At 36.9% G+C, this 21,090-nt stretch overlaps 1 protein-coding gene across 2 annotated transcripts in view; it reads left to right on the forward strand.

Moving 5' to 3' along the window:
* The window catches only part of ROCK1 (Rho associated coiled-coil containing protein kinase 1), a 154,635-nt gene that overhangs the window by 65,199 nt on the left and 68,346 nt on the right, over positions 1–21,090 (forward strand). Inside the window, exons 10-12 of one of the 2 annotated variants that reach the window (XM_007974485.3) lie at positions 9,493–9,652; positions 15,495–15,555; positions 18,918–19,006. In XM_007974485.3, the coding sequence (XP_007972676.3) occupies positions 9,493–9,652; positions 15,495–15,555; positions 18,918–19,006 (310 nt within the window). The remainder of the gene's footprint in view (positions 1–9,492; positions 9,653–15,494; positions 15,556–18,917; positions 19,007–21,090) is intronic. The other variant, XM_007974486.3, reaches the window with a different exon arrangement.

Consider the following 21,090-nt stretch of genomic DNA (forward strand, 5'->3'; position numbering starts at 1 on the left):
TATACAGTATTATACAGGGGCTCATGCTTGTCATCTCAGCACTTTGGGAGGCCAAAGTGGGAGAACCTCTTGAGGTCAGGAGTTTGAGACAGCCTGGGTAATGTTGCGAGACCCTATATCTACAAAAAAATTTAAAAATTAGCCAGGTGTGATGGCACGCACCTAAGTTTCAACTAGTCGGGAGGCTGAGGTGAGAGAATCACTTGAGCCCAGGAGTTCAAGGCTGCGGTTAGCTTTGATCATGCTACTGCATTCCAGCCTGAATGCAGGCTGGAATTAATTTTTATTAATTTTTTAGAAAAATTAATAATACTACATTAAATATGTGGTAACTTACAACACACTTTGCCATATATTAGTATCTCATTTGAAATAAGATATTGGCGTTACTTAATCCACCTATAGCTTTTGGGCAACACACAAGATGCTAACAGTGGTAATACTTCTGCTGGCTCAAAACTCATTGTATACACACATATATATTATTCTAGGTTCTGTGGGTTAATCAAGACTAGTACCCTCTCTGTTTGAATTTTACATTCTTACAGGAGAGAGATTATCATTGTGGGCTTTGTGAATAAAGAACTTAAGGCCTACCAAGTTTTGGGGCTCTTTTACTTAGGAGTTTAGACTTTCTGAACATTATAATGGATTTTTAAAAAATAAATTATCTCTTTATATTGTGATAAAGTATGCGTAAGATAAAATTCCCCATGTTGGGCGTTTTTAACTATACAAGTCAGTGGCATTAAATACATTCACATTGTCTTAAAACATTACCACTGCTGTGTCCAGAACTTTTTCGTCATCCTATACTAAACTCTTTTAGTTAAACAGTAACTTTCCATTTCCCTCTCCCCTCAACTCTCAGTAATCACTGTTCTATCTCTGAATTAGACTACTCAGGGTGTTTCATTTAAATGGATTACTATAATATTTGTCTTTTTGTGACTGGTTTATTTCACCTAGCACAGTGTCTTCAAGGTTCATTCATGTCATAGCGTGTATCATAATATTTCATTGTGTGGATATACTACATTTTGTTTATCCATTTATCCGTTAATAGACACTTAAGATTGCTCTCTGTTTTAGCTATTGTGAATAACAAACAGTAGAGTACAAATACCTGCTTTCCATATTATATTATTATTATATATTATTCCATATTATATTTTATATTCATATTCATGTTATATATATGGATATTTCTGTAATATCCCTGTTTTCCATTAATTTGGGTATATACCTGTAAGTGGAATGGCTAAGTCATATGATAATTAATTAGTTAGTTTTGTAGAGACAGCCTTGCTGTGTTGACTAGGCTAGTCTCAAACTCCAGGGCTCAAGAGATCCTCCTGCGTCAGCCTCCCAAAGTGCAGGGATTGTAGGCCTGAGCCACCATGCTCAGCCGTATGTTTAATGTTTTGAGGAAATGCCATAAAATTCACAATGTTTGCACCATTTCACATTCCCAGCAACAGTGTACCAAAGTGCTGGGATTGCAGACGTGAGCCACCATGTTCAGCCATATGTTTAATTTTTTTGAGGAGACGCCGTAATAGTAACCCCAACGTTTGCACCATTTCACATTCACAACAGCAGTGCACATGGGTCCAGTTTCTCCACATCTCCAACATTTGTTCTTTTCTGTTTTGTTTTGTTTTGTTTAATAGTAGTCATCCTAATGGATGTGAAGTGGTATCTTATTGTGGTTTTGATTTGCATTTCTCTAATGACCAGGAATGGTAAACATCTTGTCATGTGCTTATTGGCCATTCGTATATCTTCTCTTGAGAGATTTCTGTTCAAGTTCTTTGTCCATTTTAAAATTTGGTGGTTTGTTTTTTTTGTTGTTGTTGAGTTATAGGAGTTCTTTTTAAATTTTGGATATTAATCTCTTATCAGATACATGGTTTGCAGATATTTTCTATTCTCTACACTCTGTTAATAGTGCTTTCAAGCACAAAATTTTAAATTTTGGTGAAATCTGGTTTATTTCTTCTTTTGTTGCTTGTATTTTTGGCTTTGTATTTAAGAAATCATTGCCAAATCCAGTGTGTCATGAAATGTCTTACCTATGCTTTCTGTGAATTTTACAGTTTCAGCCAGTGTGTTTAAGTCTTTGACCCGTTGTGAATTACTTTTTATATAGTGTGTAGTAAGGGTCCAATTTAATATTTTTGTATGTGGGTATCCAGTTTTCCCAACACTGTGTATTGAAAGGACTGTCCTTTCCCTGCATTGAAAGTTGTTGGCCCCTTGTGTCAATCATTAGGCCATATACATGAGGGTTTATTTGTGGGGTTTTTGTTGTATTCCATTGGTCTGTATATGTTTGTCTTTATGTTGGTACCACACTGTATGATTATGGTAGCTTTGTAGTAAGTTTTGAAATCAGGAAATGTGAGTCTTTCAACTTCGTTCATTTTCAAAATTGTTTTGACTATTTGGGATCTCGTGAGATTTCATATGAATTTTAGAATGGGTTTTTATATCTTTGCCAAAAAGGACATTGGGATTTCGATGGAGATTGCATTGAATCTTTAAATTACTTTGGGTAGTATTACCATCTTAACAATAGTAACTTTTCGAGTCCATGAACACAGGATGTCTCCCCTTTTATGTAAGCCTTCTTTAATTTCAGCAATGTTTTTAAGTTTTTGGTGCATAAGCCTTACATCTCCTTGGTTAAATTTTTTCCTAGGTGTTTCTTTTTGATGTTTTTTTTTTTGAGACAAGTCTCACTCTGTCGCCCAGGCTGGAGTACAGTGGCTCAATCTAGGTTCACTGCAAGCTCCGCCTCTGGGGTTCATGCCATTCTCCTGCCTCAGCCTCCCGAGTAGCTGGGACTACAGGCGCCTACCACCAAACTCGGCTAATTTTTTAATATATTTTTTTAGTAGGGATGGGGTTTCACCATGTTAGCCAGAATGGTCTCAATCTCCTGACCTCCTGAACCCCCCGCCTCCGCCTCCCAAAGTGTTGGGATTACAGGCGTGAGCCACCACGCCTGGCCTTTGATGTTATTTTAAATGGAATTGTTCCCTTAATTTTCTTTTCATATTGTTTATTGCTAGCATATAGAAGTAGAACTTTCAGGCTGGGCGCGGTGGCTCAAGCCTGTAATCCCAGCATTTTGGGAGGCCGAGACGGGCGGAACACGAGGTCAGGAGATCGAGACCATCCTGGCTAACACAGTGAAAACCCGTCTCTACTAAAAAATACAAAAAACTAGCCGGGCGAGGTGGCGGGCACCTGTAGTCCCAGCTACACGGGAGGCTGAGGCAGGAGAATGGCGTAAACCCGGGAGGCGGAGCTTGCAGTGAGCTGAGATCCGGCCACTGCACTCCAGCCTGGGCAACAGAGCAAGACTCCGTCTCAAAAAAAAAAAAAAAAGAAATAGAACTTTTATTTCTGATCGTGTAACCTGCAATTTTGTTGAATTTGATTATTACCTCTAATGTATTATTTTGTAGCTTCTTTAGGATTTTCTATGATAGGATCATGTCACCTGCGAAGAGAGAGAGTTTTACTTCTTCCTTTCCAATTTATATGCCTTTTATTTATCATTCTTGCCTAATTACTCAGACTAGAGCTTCCAGTAAAGTGTTGAATAGCAGTGGTAAAAGTGGACACCTTGTCTGTTTCTGGTCATAGGGGAAAGCTTTTAGTCTTTTACCACTGAGTATAATGTTAGCTGTGAGATTTTCATTAATGTCCTTTATCATATTGAGGAAGTTCCTCTCTATTCCTTGTTGGCCAAGTGTTTTCAATCATGAAAGGGTGTTGTGTTTGTCAAATGCTTTTTGTATGACAACTGAAATGATCATATGGGTTTTTTTCCTTCATTTTGTTTTATTTTTTTAATAGAGTCAAGATCTTGCTCTGTTGCCAGGCTGGAATGCGGTGCCATGATCTTAGCTCACTGTATAGTTGAACTCTCAGACTCAAGGGATCCTCCTGCCTCAGCCTCCCGAGTAGCTAGGAACACAGTCATGTGTCACCACACCTGGCTAATTTTCTTTTTATTTTCTGTAGAGATGGTGTCTTGCTATGTTGCCCAGACTGGTTTCAAACTCCTGGTCTCAAGCCACCCTCCCTTGGCCTTCCAAAGTGCTGGGATTAAAGGCATGAGCCACTATGGCCCTATTATGATTCTTTATTTCTTTTAAAATAAATTTTGGCAGTCTGTGTTTTCTAGGAATGTCTCTATTTCATCTAAGTTATCTAATTTGTCACTGTAGGCCGGGTGTAGTGGCTAACCCCTGTAATCCTGACAATTTGGGAGGCCGAGGTAGGTGGATCGCTTGAGGCCAGGAGTTCGAGATCAGCCTGGCCAACATGGCAAAACCTGATCTCTACAAAAAATCCAAAAATAAATAAATAAATAAATAACTAGCCAGGCATGGTGGTGCACTCCTGTAGTCCCAGCTAGAGACTGAGGCAGAGAATCACTTGAACCTGGGAATCACGGGTTACAGTGAGCTGAGGTTGCACCACTACACTCCAGCCTGGGTGACAGAGCAAGACTCTGTCTCCAAAAAGAAAGAAAAAAAAAAGGCACTGTACGATTATGCATTGTATTTTCCTTTTACTTCTATGTGGTTGGTAGTTATGCCCCTACTTTCATTTTTTATTTTAGTTGTTTGTGTCTTCTGGGTTTTTTTTTCCCCTCTTAGTTCAGTAGAAGGATTGTCAATTTTGCTGATCTTTATAAAGAACCTATTTTTAGTTTTGTTAATTTGCATTATTGATTTTCTATTCTCAGTTTTATTTCTATGCACTCCAATCTGTATTCTTTCTTTCCTTTTGCTGGCTCTTGGTTTAATTTGCTTTTCTTTTTATAGTTCCTTGTAGTGTCAAGTTGGGTTATTGGCTTGAGATCATTGGTTTTTAGTATAATAGACATTTATGGGTAAAATTTCCACTGGAGCACTGCTTTCATTGACTCCCATACATTTTGGTATGTTGTTTTCATTTTCATTTGTCTCAAAGTATTTAGTCTTCCCATTTTCATGTGTTTCAAAGTATTTAGTCTTCCTGTGATTATTTCTTTCAGTCACTGGTGATTTAAGAGTGTTTTGTTTAATTTCCATATATTTGTGAAACTTTCAGTTTTCTTCCTGTTATTGACTTCTTGGTTCATTCCCTTGTGGTTAAAGAAGATACTTTGTATGATTTCAGTGTTTTAAAACTTTTTAAGACTTGTTTTTTGGCCCAGCTTATAATCTGTCTTGGAAAGTGTTCCATATACACTTGAGAAAAATGTGTATTCTGCTGTTGTTGAGTGCTCTGTACACGCCTGTTACATCTAGTTGGTTTGTGAAGTTGTTAATATCTTCTATTTTCTTATTGATCTTCTATTTATGTGTTCTATCCATTGTTGAAAGTAGGTTATTGAAGACACCAACTTGTGTTAAGCCATTTTTGCATTGCTATAAAGGAATACCTGAGACTGGTAATTTATAAAGAGAAGAGTTTTAATTGGCTCATGGTTCTGCAGGCTGTACAAGCATGTTGCTGGCATCTGCTCAGCTTCTGGAGAGGCCTCAGGGAGCTTTTACTCATTGCAGAAGTCAAAATGGGAACAGGCCCATCACATGGTAAGAGCCAGGAGCAAGAAAGAGGGTGAGGGGGATGATGACACACGTTTTTAAACAACCAGATCTGGCAATAGCTCATTCACTGTCTTGAGGACAACACCAAGGGGATGGTGCTAAACCATTCTTGAGAAATCCTCTTCTGTGATCCAGTCACATCCTACCAGCCCCCGCCCCCCAACATTGGGGATTACTTTTCAACATGACATTTGTGGGGACAAGCTATAAAACTATGTCAGACTATTATTTTAGAATGGTTTTTTTCTGCATTCATGTCTATTTTTGCTTCTTACATTTTGGGGCTGTGTTAGGTGCATACATTTTTATAGTCATTATATTTTCTTAATGGATTGAGTCTTTTATCAATTAATAGGCAGTGTCCTTTTTTGCCTCTTTTGACAGTTTTTTATTTAAAGTCTGTTTTGTCTCCTGTTAATGTAGCCACTTCAGCTCTCTTTTGCATGGAATATCTTTTTCCCTCCATTACTTTTAACCTGTGGATGCAGGTCAAGTAACCTTTTAACTTATGTCTGTGGATCTTAGGCGAGTCTCTATAGACAGATACAGTTGAATCATTTTTTATTGCATTCTACCCATCTCAGCTTTTTAATTAGTGAGTTTAATCTATTTAAATGTAAAGTGAATACTGATAAGAAAAGACTTCTGTCATCTTCCCGTTTTCTATGTCATATATTTCCTTTTTATTCCTCAGATAATACATTATTGCTTTCTTTTGTGCTTAGTTTTTTACCCTAGTATGCTATTTTGATTCCTTCTTTTCCTTTTGTGTATATTTTTTAGTCATTTTCTTATTAATTAAATGGAGTTACAGTTAACATTCTAAATTGATAACAATCTAGGTTGAATTGATACCACTTTACTTTGAGTAGCTTTCAAAAACCTGCTTCTATTTACATTTATCTAAATAGTTACCTTTACTGATACTCCTTTTTCTTCTTCATGTGGCTTTGAGTTAAGACAGTTTGATTATGGCATGTGATTATGATATATCTTCATGTGGAGTTTTTGGAGTTTTTCATAGTTGGCATTCAGCTTCTTGGATGTGTAGATTTATATATTTTACCAGATTTGGAAAGATTTGGCCATTATTTCTTCAAATAGTCTTTTTGCCCCTTTCTCTCCTTCTGGAATTCCCGTAATCTGTGTGTTGGTCTGATTTGATGCCACAGTTTCCTTAGTCTCTGTTCACTTTTTCATTCTTTTTCTTTCTGTTCCTCACACTTGATCATTTCATTTGTCCTATCTTCAAGTTCACTGATTTTTTTCATCTGCCTATTCAGATCTGCTGTTGAAGCTTTCTAGAGAAATTTTAACTTCAGCTATTGTACTTCTCAGTGCTAGACTTTCTATTTGGTTTTATTTTCGATCTCTTTCATGATATTTTTTCTTTGTTAAGACATCGTCTTCCGGGTACTTTGTCTATAGTGTTCGTTTGCTTTTTGAACACATTTAAGAGAGTTTAAGGTTTTGTTGAGTAAATCTAATGTCTTGGTTTCCTCAGTGGTGGTTTCTATCATTTTCTATATTCCCTGTGAATGGCCTATACTTTCTTGCTTCTTTACATGCTTTGTAATTTTTTGTTGTAAACTGGACATTGTTTTAAAGCAGCTGTATCCTTCTAAGAGGGACATTTTGGATATTACAGTGTTGTAACTCTGAAAATCAGATTCTTCCTCTTTTACCCAGGGCTTGCTGTTGTTGCTTGTTGTGGGCTGTAATAGTGACTTTTCCAAACTATTTTTGCAAAGTCTGTATTCATTGTCATTGTATTCACTGAAATCTCCATTTCATGATCTCAGCCAGTGACAGAGATTTCCTTAAATGCCAAATTTTTGTAGCCTCTTTCTTCATTAAACACTCCCTGCTTGTTACTAGTTTTTTATTAGGTTCCAGAGTTCTCAGAAAGTTGCTCTGGTAGTTTTTGTCAACTCAGCATTTGCTTCAGTGGAGGTATGATTTCTTTGAGTTCCCTACTCTGCCATTTTTGACAACATCTGCTGGATTCTTTTTTATGGAACATGATTTCTAAATTAACAGTTATTTAATGAAGGCAGATTTTTAAACAAATATATACTGATGTTTATTCCGTAATCTTTATTCTTATTAGTTCTGAAGTGATTATATGGCATTATGTAAAGCCTAAGCATCTTAATTTAGAAGCAGAAATAATTACTTTTATAACTCTTCCAATATTTTCTCCACGTGTGTCTCAGAATTTAAACAGGTGAGAATTTGTCATTTTAGAACTACTGTGAAATAATGACATTTATAAAAAGAGTAGGTCCATCAGAAACAGCAAGAGAAAATGCAGCACACTTATTCTGCTTCTCTCTTTCTGATATAATTTTAAAGCAGGTTTTCTGAGCCTTAGCAGTTGACAAATAATTCTTTTTGTGGGGATTATCCTAAAGTTAAGGATGTTTAGTGGCATGCCATGACTGTACTCATTAGGTGCTAGTAACACCTTTTTTCCGTTAATGAGAACCAGAATATGTACCCAGACATTGCTGAATGCTCTCCACCAGGCAAAAGTGTCTCTGATTGAGATCACTCTTTTAACATAAAATTTATGCTAAGACCATACTTAACTTATGTATTTCCCAAGGGCGACAACCATTTGTGTTTTCCCCTCATTTTACAAATATTAGAAAGCTAGCCTTGTCTAATCAGACAGTTCTGTGGCCATTCAGGAAAGTGGAATGGTGGAAAAGCTCTAATCTCACTCTTATGTTACTATTAGTTAGTACTATGGCTTCATTCGGCTAAATGTGTTGTTTTGTTCCCTAAATATTAATTTACTGTGTCTCAGATGGCACAATAAGAGGTATTTCTTGCCTGAAATACCCAGATGACTGAAAAGAAAATTGATTCCTTTTCCCTAAAAGAACATGAGGTTGTTGTACCTAAAATAATTTTTTAGTATTTTGATGATCATAATTCAGGGATGTTTTATTATACTACAGTATCTTTAAGCTAAAAAATAACTTTTCTTAAACTTTTGTTTTCTTAGAATTTATTTTTAGATATACCTCTTCTAACATTCAAGCCCCAGAAGTAGATGTTAGTAGTATTCGTTTTATATGGTATTTTCTCCTATATTATGAATATTTAAACATTGTCACATATGGTTTTATATTATTAAGTATATGTAAGACTTGGTCCATATCAAATTTATAATTCTTGAAGATGTCATGTCTGTTTTTTGTATTACTGCCCTTTTTTTATTAACAATGATATCATAAATACCTCACTGCATTAATCTTAATCACTTGATTCTGGAGGTAGCTAGTCTGAAAATACAATTCCAAATCCGTTGCTCCTGTGGCTTAATCTTATGGAGATACTGGGGTGGGAGGGAGGAGTATTGATCATCTGGATTCTGAGTGAGTAAAAATATTTCAGTACCAAATTATTATGTCCAGGAAGCTAAGAAGTAGTAACCTTAATTTCTAGTTTACTATAAAGCAGATTAACCAAAAAATACTATATTTAAAGATAAACAATTTTTTCGAGTATGGTTTGTTATGCTTTAGTTTTTTCTGTAGTCCTGAATGCTTTTGTGTATTTTATACGTTGGTACATTCTAAAACAAACCTTAATAATGCTTGATTTGTAATAGTCAAGTTAAACCCAAAGTATAGATGATTATAGGTGACTTTGAAGATAATTGTTTCATAGAATTACGTAATGATCAATTATCAGTTGATTTTTAATCCTGGTAAAGCTTAGTATAATAGGATTCAAGCCAGGTAGAATTTGTAGTTTGCAAGCTTTTATAAGAGAGAAACCATCAGTAGTTGGTATGGAATCTGCTTCACTTTACTTGTATTTTAAGTTTGAAATGAGCAACTAATTTTGTTTCTGTTTTTAGCTGTAGCACCAGTTGTACCTGATTTAAGTAGTGACATTGATACTAGTAATTTTGATGACTTGGAAGAAGATAAAGGAGAGGAAGAAACATTCCCTATTCCTAAAGCTTTTGTTGGCAATCAACTACCTTTTGTAGGATTTACATATTATAGCAATCGTAGGTAAGTATGCTAAACAGTGATTGTAGGAGTAAGTGCCGATTTTGTTCTTAGACATGTCTAAAATTCATTTTTAAAGTAGATTTAATGGTATATAAAGATATAGCTTATGCAATTTTTCATTGATGCATGATATCTCCAGTATTTCATATTTAATTTATTTTGGACTCATCCATGTTTAGGACATTGGTTTTCAGAATTTTTTTGCTAAATGATATACTGTATATCCTCAAGTTACAACAATTAATAGGTCAAAGGATGCTATAAATACTGATATTTTGATCTGTAGACTTATGGTTTATAATACATTTGGAAACAACATGTAGACTTTTTTTTTTTTTTTTGGAGATGGAATCTTGCTCTGTTACCCAAGCTGGAGTGCAGTGGCACAGTCTTGGCTCACTGCAGCCTCCACCTCCTGGGTCCAAGCAATTCTCCTGCCTCGGCCTCCCGAGTAGCTGAGATTACAGGTGCTCACTACCACACCCAGCTAATTTTTGTATTTTTAGTAGAGATGGGGTTTCACCATGTTGGCCAGGCTGGTCTTGAACTCCTGACCTCATGATCTGCCCGCGTTGGCCTCCCAAAGTGCTGCGATTACAGGCGTGACCCACCGTGCCTGGCCAGCATGTAGACTTTCCTAGCATTGTCATCACCATATTGATGCCATCAATTTTTAGCTCTTCAAAAATTAAGTAATTCCTCCCCAAACCCATTTAATTTACCATGTGTTATAACATGTAGTATTACCTCCACTGTGACCTTGGACAAATAACTTTGGCCTTTTATGCCTCCATTTCCTCAAAAATAGGGATGATGATAATAACAATAATACTTCTTGCCTACTTACCTCACAGGATTGTTGTGAAGTGCCAAGACCAGCGGTGCTAGAGGAATTAAAGACACACACCCACAAATATAGAGGTGTGAAGTGGGGAATCTGGGGTCTCACAGCCTTCAGAGCTGACAGCCCCGAACAGAGATTTACCCACATATTTATTAACAGCAAACCAGTCATTAGCATTGTTTCTATAGATATTAAATTAACAAAAAGTATCCCTTATGGGAAACAAGGGATGGGCGGAATTAAATGAATAGGTTGGGCTAGTTAACTGCAGCGGGAACACACCCTTAAGACACAGTTCTCTCATGCTAATTGTTTGTGGCTTAAGAATGCCTTTAAGCGGTTTTCCGCCCTGGGCGGGCCAGGTATTCCTTGCCCTCATTCCTGTAAACCCACAACCTTCCAGCTTGGGCGTTAGGGCCATTAAGAACATGTTATAGTGCTGCAGAGATTTTGTTTATGGACAGTTTTTCGGGGGCTTGCTCCCAACGGTAAGGTTTAAGTAAATTAAAACACGGTACAGCACTTAGAAGAGTGCTTTGCATGGTGTAAGCACTCAGTGTAACTATTATTATCATTGGTATGAGTTCATGTTAGCTTTACTCTAATGTACTTGAGATTTAAACATTTAACATTGTTTTAATGTGCTGAGCATTTGTTCATTCCACAGATATCTTTGATAACTTATTATTTGTCAGGTATATACTAAGCACCAAATTGCATGGAGAAGGATGAATAAGATACAGTACCTTCTCTTGAGAGGCTCACATTTGGTGAGAAATGGATAAATTGTACATCGTAGGTCGATAAGAACGACATAGTAGAAATCTCGGTCAGGCACGGTGGCTCACGCCTGTAATCCCAGCAGTTTGGGAGGCCGAGGTGGGCGGGTCACTTGAGGTCAAGAGTTCGTGACCATCCTGGCCAACGTGGTGAAACCCCGTCTCTACTGAAAATACAAAAATTAGCCAGGCGTGGTGGCACATGCCAGTAATCCCAGCTACTTGGGAGACTGAGGCAGGAGAATTGCTTGAACCTGGGGGACAGAGGTTGCAGTGAGCCAAGATCATGCCACTGCACTCCAGCCTGGGCAATGGAGTGAGACTGTCTCAAAAAAAAAAAAAAAAAAAAAAAAGGGAAGGAAGGAAGTGAAGGAAGGAGAAATCTAAACAAAGTGCTATACCAATATAATGCATTGAACTATATGATAACACTTGGTGGGTTAAATCTGCTTTTAATTACCTCAAAAATATGTACTTCTAATCAAATTATACTCCTTTGGAATGGTATCAGATAACGGATTTGCTTGGAGTAAATTATTACATTTGAGGTCTTTATAACTAATCTTATTTTAAAGTGAAGAGTCTTGTCATTTTAGTATTAGAGCCATTCGGGTTAAGCTTAGAAATCAGAAAGACAGGCCGGGCGCGGTGGCTCAAGCCTGTAATCCCAGCACTTTGGGAGGCCGAGACGGGCGGATCACGAGGTCAGGAGATCGAGACCATCCTGGCTAACACGGTGAAACCCCGTCTCCACTAAAAAATACAAAAAACTAGCCGGGCGAGGTGGCGGGCGCCTGTAGTCCCAGCTACTCGGGAGGCTGAGGCAGGAGAATGGCGGGAACCAGGGAGGCGGAGCTTGCAGTGAGCTGAGATCTGGCCACAGCACTCCAGCCTGGGCGACAGAGCGAGACTCCGTCTCAAAAAAAAATAAATAAATAAATAAAGAAATCAGAAAGACAATTTAGTCTGGCTTTTTGAAACCTCTACAGTAATTCACTGTAAGATAGTACTTAATACTTTTTGTTGCATCATCAGTGAGATAGCTGGCACTTACCTTTTTTTCCTCCCTAATACTCCATGAGTATAATATTTTAACTATTTTCAATTAACATACATACACAGAAGAGCTTCAGGGTGATTTTTGCTGAAGCATTCTTTTTTTTTTTTTTTGAGACAGAGTTTTGCTCTTGTTGCCCAGGTTGGAGTGCAATGATGCAATCTTGGTTTACTGCAAGCCATTCTCCTGCCTTGGCCTCCCGAGTAGCTGGGATTACAGGCATGCACCACCACTCCCAGCTAATTTTGCGTTTTTAGTAGAGACAGGGTTTCTCCACGTTGGTCAGGCTGCTCTGGAACTCCTGACCTCAGGTGATCTGCCTGCCTTGGCCTCCCAAAGTGCTGGGATTACAGGCATGACCCACCATGCCCAGCCTGCTGAAGCATTCTTTAACTTTTTGTATTCTTACCAATTATTCTTTTATTTGGTTTCTGAAACACCCAAGTTGTTGATATAAACAACCTCCAATGTTTTTGTATTTTCTGTAGTAGAGTCCAACAGTTAATAACTTTAAGTTTCTCTGTATAATGGTAACCTTGAGTTACATAAACATTTATTCTACTATTTGTCCTACATTATCATGCACTTGATTATGTTCTCTAGTTTTTCTTTGTATTCATGTTTTATGGCCCAAACTAATTTTTAAGTTTCTTAAAAGTAGAAATTATACTGTTTTTTTTTTTTTTTTTTTTTTTTCCTCCAAGACGGAGTCTTGCTATCTTCCAGGCTGGAGTGCAGTGGCGTGATCTCAGCTCACTGCAAGCTCCACCTCCCGGGTTCACGCCATTCTCCTGCCTCAGCCTCCCAAGTGGCTGGGACTACAGGCACCCGCCACCACGCCCAGCTAATTTTTTTTTTTTTTTTTTTTGTAGTTTCAGTAGAGACGGGATTTCACCGTGTTAGCCAGGATGGTCTCGATCTCCTGACCTTGTGATCTGCCCGCCTCGGCCTCCCAAAGTGCTGGGATTACAGGTGTGAGCCACCGCACCCAGCCATATATACTGTGTTCTTAACTGTCATAGCCCATTGACAAATATATGTAGTATTTTTTGAGTAATTACTACATGAATAGGCAAAGGTATGGTTGCTCTTAATAAGAACCAACAAAATATATATATATTTTTGAAACAGAGTCTCGCTCTGTCGCCGAGGCTGGAGTGCGGTGGTGTGATCTTGGCTCACTGCAATCTCCGCCTCCTGGATTCACATGATTCTTGTGCCTCAGCCTCTGAGTAGCTGGGATTTCAGATGCCTACCACCACGCCTGGCTAATCTTTGTATTTTTGTTAGAGGTGGGGTTTCACCATGTTGGCCAGGCTGGTCTCAAACCCCTGGCCTCAAGTGATCCACCCACCTTGGCCTCCCAAAGTAATCCCATCGGATTACATGTGTGAGCCACTGCACCTGGCCCTGGCAAAAATATTGATTAGCCTTATTGTAATATGTAAGCATAATTTAGAATATACAGATATGAAATAGAAAACCTCTGAAATTCTTATCCCTGAAATCCAAATATACTTTTAATACCAAGGGCAGAAATAATTGTTGCTTAATTACAGCTGAATTAAACATGATTTTTAAAATAGCCTTAAGCTATATTCCTAATATAGTAACTCCTATTTCTTAAAAAGTTACCTAAATGACCAGATTCTGTGTAAAAGCATCAATATAATATGCAAACGTACCTTGATAGAAAATGACAGAAGGTGAAAGAATTAATGTATACAAGTGATGTCCTTACATTTCCCTTGCTGCATTCAAGCTTTTATTACTAATTTTGCAAAAGCCTAAAATGTCAGTCTCAGTTACATAGCTTGTTAAGTTTAGAAAATATCTTAGAGACGAAACAGTCTCATCTAATTTAGATTTCACTGGCATTGCTATATGCCTTATTTATATTACATAAGCAGAATCTCACATTGAATTTCTGAGATGCTTAATAGTCAATGGAATTAAATTGCACTACATCCAGAATTTGTCAATTGTTATATGGGACTTTTCCTCTATAAAACTGCTACATAGCCCCTATTATTGTCTTAAAGTTGTCTGAATCTCCATTTGATCTGAATAATTTTTCAAGGAAAACCTAGGAAGTGGCATATTTCTAGCTGTTTCTTTTATAGTGCCATTATACTGTGTATTTTTATTGATACTTAATGGATTGTGTTATTCAATGATTTTAAAAATTAAGTTGTTCTTTTGGAACATTATTAATATCTGGTGTGTTAACAGATGCCTCCAATAGCTATGAAGCATACGATAACTATTTGATCTCCTTTTGCGAGAGCTCTACTGGTTAATTGGGGTGCTGACTGTAGTGGTGGTGATGGTAGAAGTAGTGATTATAGTAGTTGTAGCCATAGGAATTGTAGCATAGCATGGTTGTGGTAGTAGCAACACTAGCGGCACTAGTACCTTACCTTTATATAATATTTGGTAGCTTAGGAAATTGTTTTACATATATGATCTATTTAGATTGATAATCTTGTGAGACATCTAAAAAAGACCTCTAAATTAGTTCACTAATAGCTTTATTTATATACAATTCTAACTGTACACTGAATTTAAAGAACTCTGCAAGCCGGGAGTCCCAAAAGATTAGCAGTATCACCTAAACTTTGGTGCTGTTATTTCACCCACTTAGGCAAAAATTTTTTGGACCTGAAGAGGCAATATTAGGCTTTGCTGAAGGATAGTTGGGTGCAAGAGAGGTGATTGTGCATATGTCTGCAGAAGTCAGCAGTTTCTTACCCCCAATTCTTATATACAAAAAGCTCTGAAAACTGAATGTTTTTGAGTTACTTGTTTGGTAGAAAAAACTGTCATAACCTGCTGTCATGACCAGAAAGTCTCATCTGAACTAACTTGAGACTTTGTTTTTTATTTATCTTGCTTGGTATGAATATTCTTATGTTTTGCTACAAGAATATGAAGTCATATGTTTACAGGCTACTACTATTTTTAGACCTAACTGGGTGTTTTATTTAATATATGTATCATTTCTGGATTATGTTTATAAAAATTATGAACCTATACTTAATTTTTAAAAACAGAGCTACTATAACATTGAACATAAAATAGGCATGTAGTATTTATTATTGGTTGTTACGGGATATTAAAGAGTTTTGTTTTGTTTTCTTTTTAAACTTTTCTTTCCCTCAGATACTTATCTTCAGCAAATCCTAATGATAACAGGACTAGCTCCAATGCAGATAAAAGCTTGGTAGGTATTTTCTTAATATTAAGAAAATTGTTTTTAAAATTGTTTTGTGGGTAATATATTTGTGTGTATGATAGTAAATTTATGTATTGTTTGTGAAGCTGTAGTTAGCTGAACTTAGATTTTTATGGCACTTTTATCTCCCGTCTCCTTTTTGGTCTGATTTTTTGCTCAAACATCAAATGAAATAATATATTTGGAGGCAGTTAGTAAACTAAATTGTTACACAGATTAACAGAGGTCATCTTTTTTAATCTTTGGAATCGGGAACTATGATACATCAATGTGTCATTAAGGGTCTTGACAGGCAAACAGATTACATGTTCAAAAGATTTAAATAGGAGTTTTGTGTGTATGGTAAATATACATAACATGAAATTTACCATTTTGATCATTTTTAAGTGTGCAGTTCAGTGGCATTAAGCACCTTCACATGGTTGTGCAGCCATCACCGCCATCCATCTCAAGAACCTTTTCATCATCCCAAACTAAAAATCTATGCCAGTTAAACAATAACTCCTAATTTCACCCTCCCCCAAGGTCCTGGTAACCACTATTCTACATTCTGTCTCAATGAATTTGCCTATTCTAGGCACCTTATATGAATGGAATCATACAATATTTATCCATATGTGACTGACTTATTTCATGTAGCATACTGTCTTCAAGATTCATCTATATTAATAGTATGTATTCAGATTTCCTTCGTGTTTAAGGTTGAGTAATATTCCATTGCGTACATATATATACATACACACACACACATATATATATACACACGCACACCATATTTTGTGCATTTATTAAGTGAAGAGTTTAATGAAGGGATGATTAACAAGCTGTGAACATCAGTAGAGGGAAACAATAAAGTATATTAAAGCACCCATGTATGAACAAGAGTGGGAAGCCATTGCCCTGTACTAAAGGAGCAAAGAGAGAAAACTTTATTGTAGCTCAGAGAAAGCCTGACATCATAGAAAAGGAAGATAAAACATAGAACATTGCAAGAACCACAGTGAAGCACAAAGGGTGTAGGGAGAATGAATATTTCTTTTTTTTACCTTCAGATTTCTGCTGGTGTCTCCTGTGGGTTGAAACCAACCTTAAAATCATAGGGCTACAGCGTAATACAGGCAATGCACTCTGTAGATTTTAAGGCAAAGAAGAGCAGAGGATGAATTTTCAAGGTTAGAAGGGAATGGGGGAAATGGAGAATAACCAGTATAGTCAGCGTCATCTTAATTTGTCCACTGAGAAGTAAATTACTCTCAAAAATAAATTTTAGTTGAGTTCTTTCTGTTGTTCATATAGCTCATATTCTGAGACAGAAGTAAAACAAAATCTTACTTGCTTACATTTCAGAAGGTCCTTTTGGGTTAACAGGAATTTTCTGAAAAATATCCAGAGTAATTATCTGTCCCTTCCTGGAGCATTCTTTGAACTTTTTGTCTACTATAGCCTACATTTTTTGAGGGGGCACAGAGACGTTGCAAGCCTACATATTTTTAACAGAGGAGAGGAAGAGGTAGCAGCCATTTTTAAAAAGCTGATAATGATTCTTTTCTTTCTCCTTGATATATTGACTTTTAAATATAAGAGAACGTGGTGAAAAGGGAAAATGAGAAAAAGGTGAAGGAACTACATAAGTACCCATTTGCTGTTAAGTTCATCTTTTAAATTTTAATCCCAGTAGAGCTGTTTGGCAAGTTATGTATTGCTAACCAGGGCTCAAAAATCTTTGACCTAGGTAATAATAAGGAGTTGCTGTAAGTCAGCTCTCACTGTATTGCTTGACTGTAGAGTTAGAAGTGCCTTCGGCCTTCAAACATAAGGATTCATGTTTTCTTTGGGCGGATTTTGTTCAGTGGTAATTACCATAAGTTTGTCAGTGGTTGCTACCTTTATCTTTTGCTCTAATAATATCAAGGGGGAAATACTAATTATTTTAACCTAGAACTAAGTACAAAATCAACTAATTTAATTTTCCTTGGAAAGCTTTTAGCAGAGATGCTAATGAACAACTTTGCAATTGCCAAATACAGTGGATGATTTTCAGCCCGTGTCTTATTTTTCTTCTTTGCTGTATTTGACACTGACTACTTCCTTCTTCTTTGGAACTTCAGACTTTTCTAACTCTTTTATGTTCCAATTGTTTCCCTCTTTTTTACCTCCCATATTTTTGAGTTTTATTTATTTTTCAATCCCCTTTTCAGGATCTTCCTTCTCTGCTTACATTCAATTATTAAACATTTCCCAAAGTTCTGATCTTGGCTCTCTGCTCTTTCTCTGTAGGTAATCTCATTCATGTCCAGCTTGCTCGTCTGAGCTCCAGCCCTGAATCTTTCTGTCTCTTCTGTATACTTCTCAGGCATATCAAACTAGGCCAGAGCTAAACTCATTGTTTTCCTGTCCCCATTCCCTCCCTAGCAATGTGTTGACTGTCTTTCATAATGGTATATCTGTTCTAACTTCAATTGGTTTGGTCATATGTTATGCTTTCTAATTGATACCTTTTTCCATTACTTCCTCTTCATTCCTATAGACTCTGCCTTTTATCAGATCCATATTCTCTTGTCTGAACTGTTTTGATAGCTTTTTAACTGGTTGCTCTTCTTAGAACTTCACTGCCCTCTAAGCTGTTCATTCACCTTATTATTGTAGTGATGTTTCTGAGGTGCCAGCATTATGTCATTTCTCATTTAAAATGTTTATGGGTTAAAGTCCCTAACTCCCAATTTGTGCATGCAAGGATCATTACCTTCTTAGACTTAAAGTGAGTTGTTTTTCCTGTTACGTTCTGTGCTCTGCTATAGTACTTGATTTCTTTCCATTTCCCAAATGTATTGTATTTTCTTCTGCCTTTCTACGTTTGGGCTCATTGTTCATTCTAGCTAAAATGCCTTCCTTGTACCACCTTCTTTGCTTTATCAGATTATCAGTTTCTCTTACCTTTTTAGGCCTCAACTTAAGGATTATATATTCTTGGCAGAGTTAGAAGTGACCTTTTCTCTCCTTCAGAACACTCTGTGTTATTGTTTACCAAAGTCCGTTGTAATATTTTGTGTATATTTATTTGAGACATTGTAGGTTCTTTTTTCTCTTCCAATTTAACTTTGCCTCACTATGTAACTATTTGCTTCATGAGAACAGGAACCAAATCTTTTTAATTTTTTTATTTCTAATGGCCTAACATTTAGTAGATGTTAAGAAAATGCTTGTTAAATTGATAATAAAAAAATTGAGATAGAAAAGAGGTAAGATTAAATTATTTTCTAACAAGGTTTAAAATATTAACATAGACTTGATATTTTAAATGTCTAAATATTCTTAGTAGAATGAATTTTTGTTTTTGTTTTAAATTAAAGCAGGAAAGTTTACAGAAAACAATCTATAAGCTGGAAGAACAGCTGCATAATGAAATGCAGTTAAAAGATGAAATGGAGCAGAAGTGCAGGTGAGAATATACTTGAAGTTTTTCATATTAAAAGTTTTACATACCAAATACTTATTTGAAAGCTTATACCCTGCAAACATCTGAAAGTAGATAGAAAATGAGGGTGTAAAGATTACTACTGATAATACATTCATGATGTGTCTCGGCTAGAATTGAGAAGTTGTATTTATGTTGGCTTAGTTATAGATGTATTTTCCTCAGAATATTTAAAGTACATTTGTTCCTGGCAGTCTGTATTCTTTTTTTTTTTTTGAGACAGAGTCTCACTCTGTTGCCCAGGCTGGAGTGCAGTAGCACGATCTCAGCTCACTGCAAGCTCCACCTCCCGGGTTCACACCATTCTCCTGCCTCAGCTTCCCCAGTAGCTGGGACTACAAGCACCTGCCACAATGCCCGGCTAATTTTTTAAATTTTTTTTTAATTTTTAGTAGAGACAGGGTTTCACCATGTTAGCCAGGATGGTCTTGATCTCCTGAGCTTGTGATCCACCTGCCTTGTCTTCCCAAAGTGCTGGGATTACAGGTGTGAGCCACCGCGCCTGGCCAACAGTCTGTATTCTTAAAAAACCATAATACTAATTTGTTTAGTTGCCTGATTTACTGCTTTTTTCTCATTATATAATTAGCTAACTAAAAAGGCAAATTAGGCTGGGCATGGCGGATCACTTGAGGGCATGAGTTCAAGACCAACCAGGCCAGCATGGCGAAACTGCATCTCTACTGAAAATACAGACAATTAGCTGGGCACAGTGGTGTACACCTGTAGTCCCCGCTGCTTGGGAGGCTGAGGCATGAGAATTGCTTGAACCCAGGAGGGAGAGGTTGCAGTGAGCCGAGATCACGCCATTGCACTCCAGCCTGGGCAACAGAGCAAGACTGTCTCAAAAAGAAAAAATAAATAAAGGGGAAATTAGTTTACATTAAATAAGGTGCTTTTTGAAATGTAAAATGTTGAAGATTAAAATATACTAAATTTTTGATGTGGCCATTCTAATTTCCACTGTGGTTCTCAGAGTGTTTTTTTCTGTGGGTCTAATTTCAGCATGTTATTGGCATTAGACCCACAGAAAAAATATCTTTGAGTTATGCTCAAGATTAATTTAAATAACCTATCTTAATACTGAATTACTTATCAATTATAAGCAATACTTTTTTATAATTATTTATGTTTTTAGTGAATAGTATTGAATAAATGAAATGCAAAGGTAACACAAAAAGTATTCAACAAATAAAATTGGGAACACTGGTAATTTTGTGACAGAGCAGGTGGGGGGTTTGGTACGAAGCAGGTAAAATTCTCACTTTTAACCATTCTTTGTTTTTTTTTTTTTTTTTTTTTTTTTTTGAGGCGGAGTCTCGCTCTGTAGCCCAGGCTGAGTGCAGTGGCCGGATCTCGGCTCACTGCAAGCTCCGCCTCCTGGGTTCATGCCTTTCTCCTGCCTCAGCCTCCCGAGTAGCTGGGACTACAGGCGCCCGCCACCTCGCCCGGCTAGTTTTTTGTATTTTTTAGTAGAGACGGGGTTTCACCGTGTTAGCCAGGATGGTCTCGATTTCCTGACCTCGTGATCTGCCCATCTCGGCCTCCCAAAGTGCTGGGATTACAGGCTTGAGCCACCCGCCTCGGCCTAGCAAAGTGTTGGGATTACAGGCATGAGCCACCACTCCCGGCCCCCAAAAAATTTTAAACAAAATTAAAAGACAAATGACAAACTGGTAGTAATGGTGAGTAGGGATCGGTTTGAGGAAGTAATAAGAATGGCTGAAGTGGCTAATAATCATGTGAAAATGTGTCACCTCAAGGAAATAAAATTGAGATGAAACTTTTAAAAAGTATGTATTGAATTGGTAAATAGTTTTTAAAATAAAAACCTAGTGCTAGGGATTATGGAGTGATATTTACTTGCATTTCTTTAAATCAAATTCTCTGCATTCAAATCATTTTAGTTACATTCATTTGTTCAATAAAAATTTCAGTTAAAGTGTCAAGATAATGTGCTTGTCAACAATATAGTACTGAATAAATCAAGACATGGCCCCTCTCCACAAGGAGCTTGTAATTTAGCAAGAAAAATAAGTAATTATCAA

This window comes from Chlorocebus sabaeus, chromosome 18, assembly GCF_047675955.1.
Source record: "Chlorocebus sabaeus isolate Y175 chromosome 18, mChlSab1.0.hap1, whole genome shotgun sequence".
NCBI classification, from domain to species: Eukaryota; Metazoa; Chordata; class Mammalia; order Primates; family Cercopithecidae; genus Chlorocebus; species Chlorocebus sabaeus.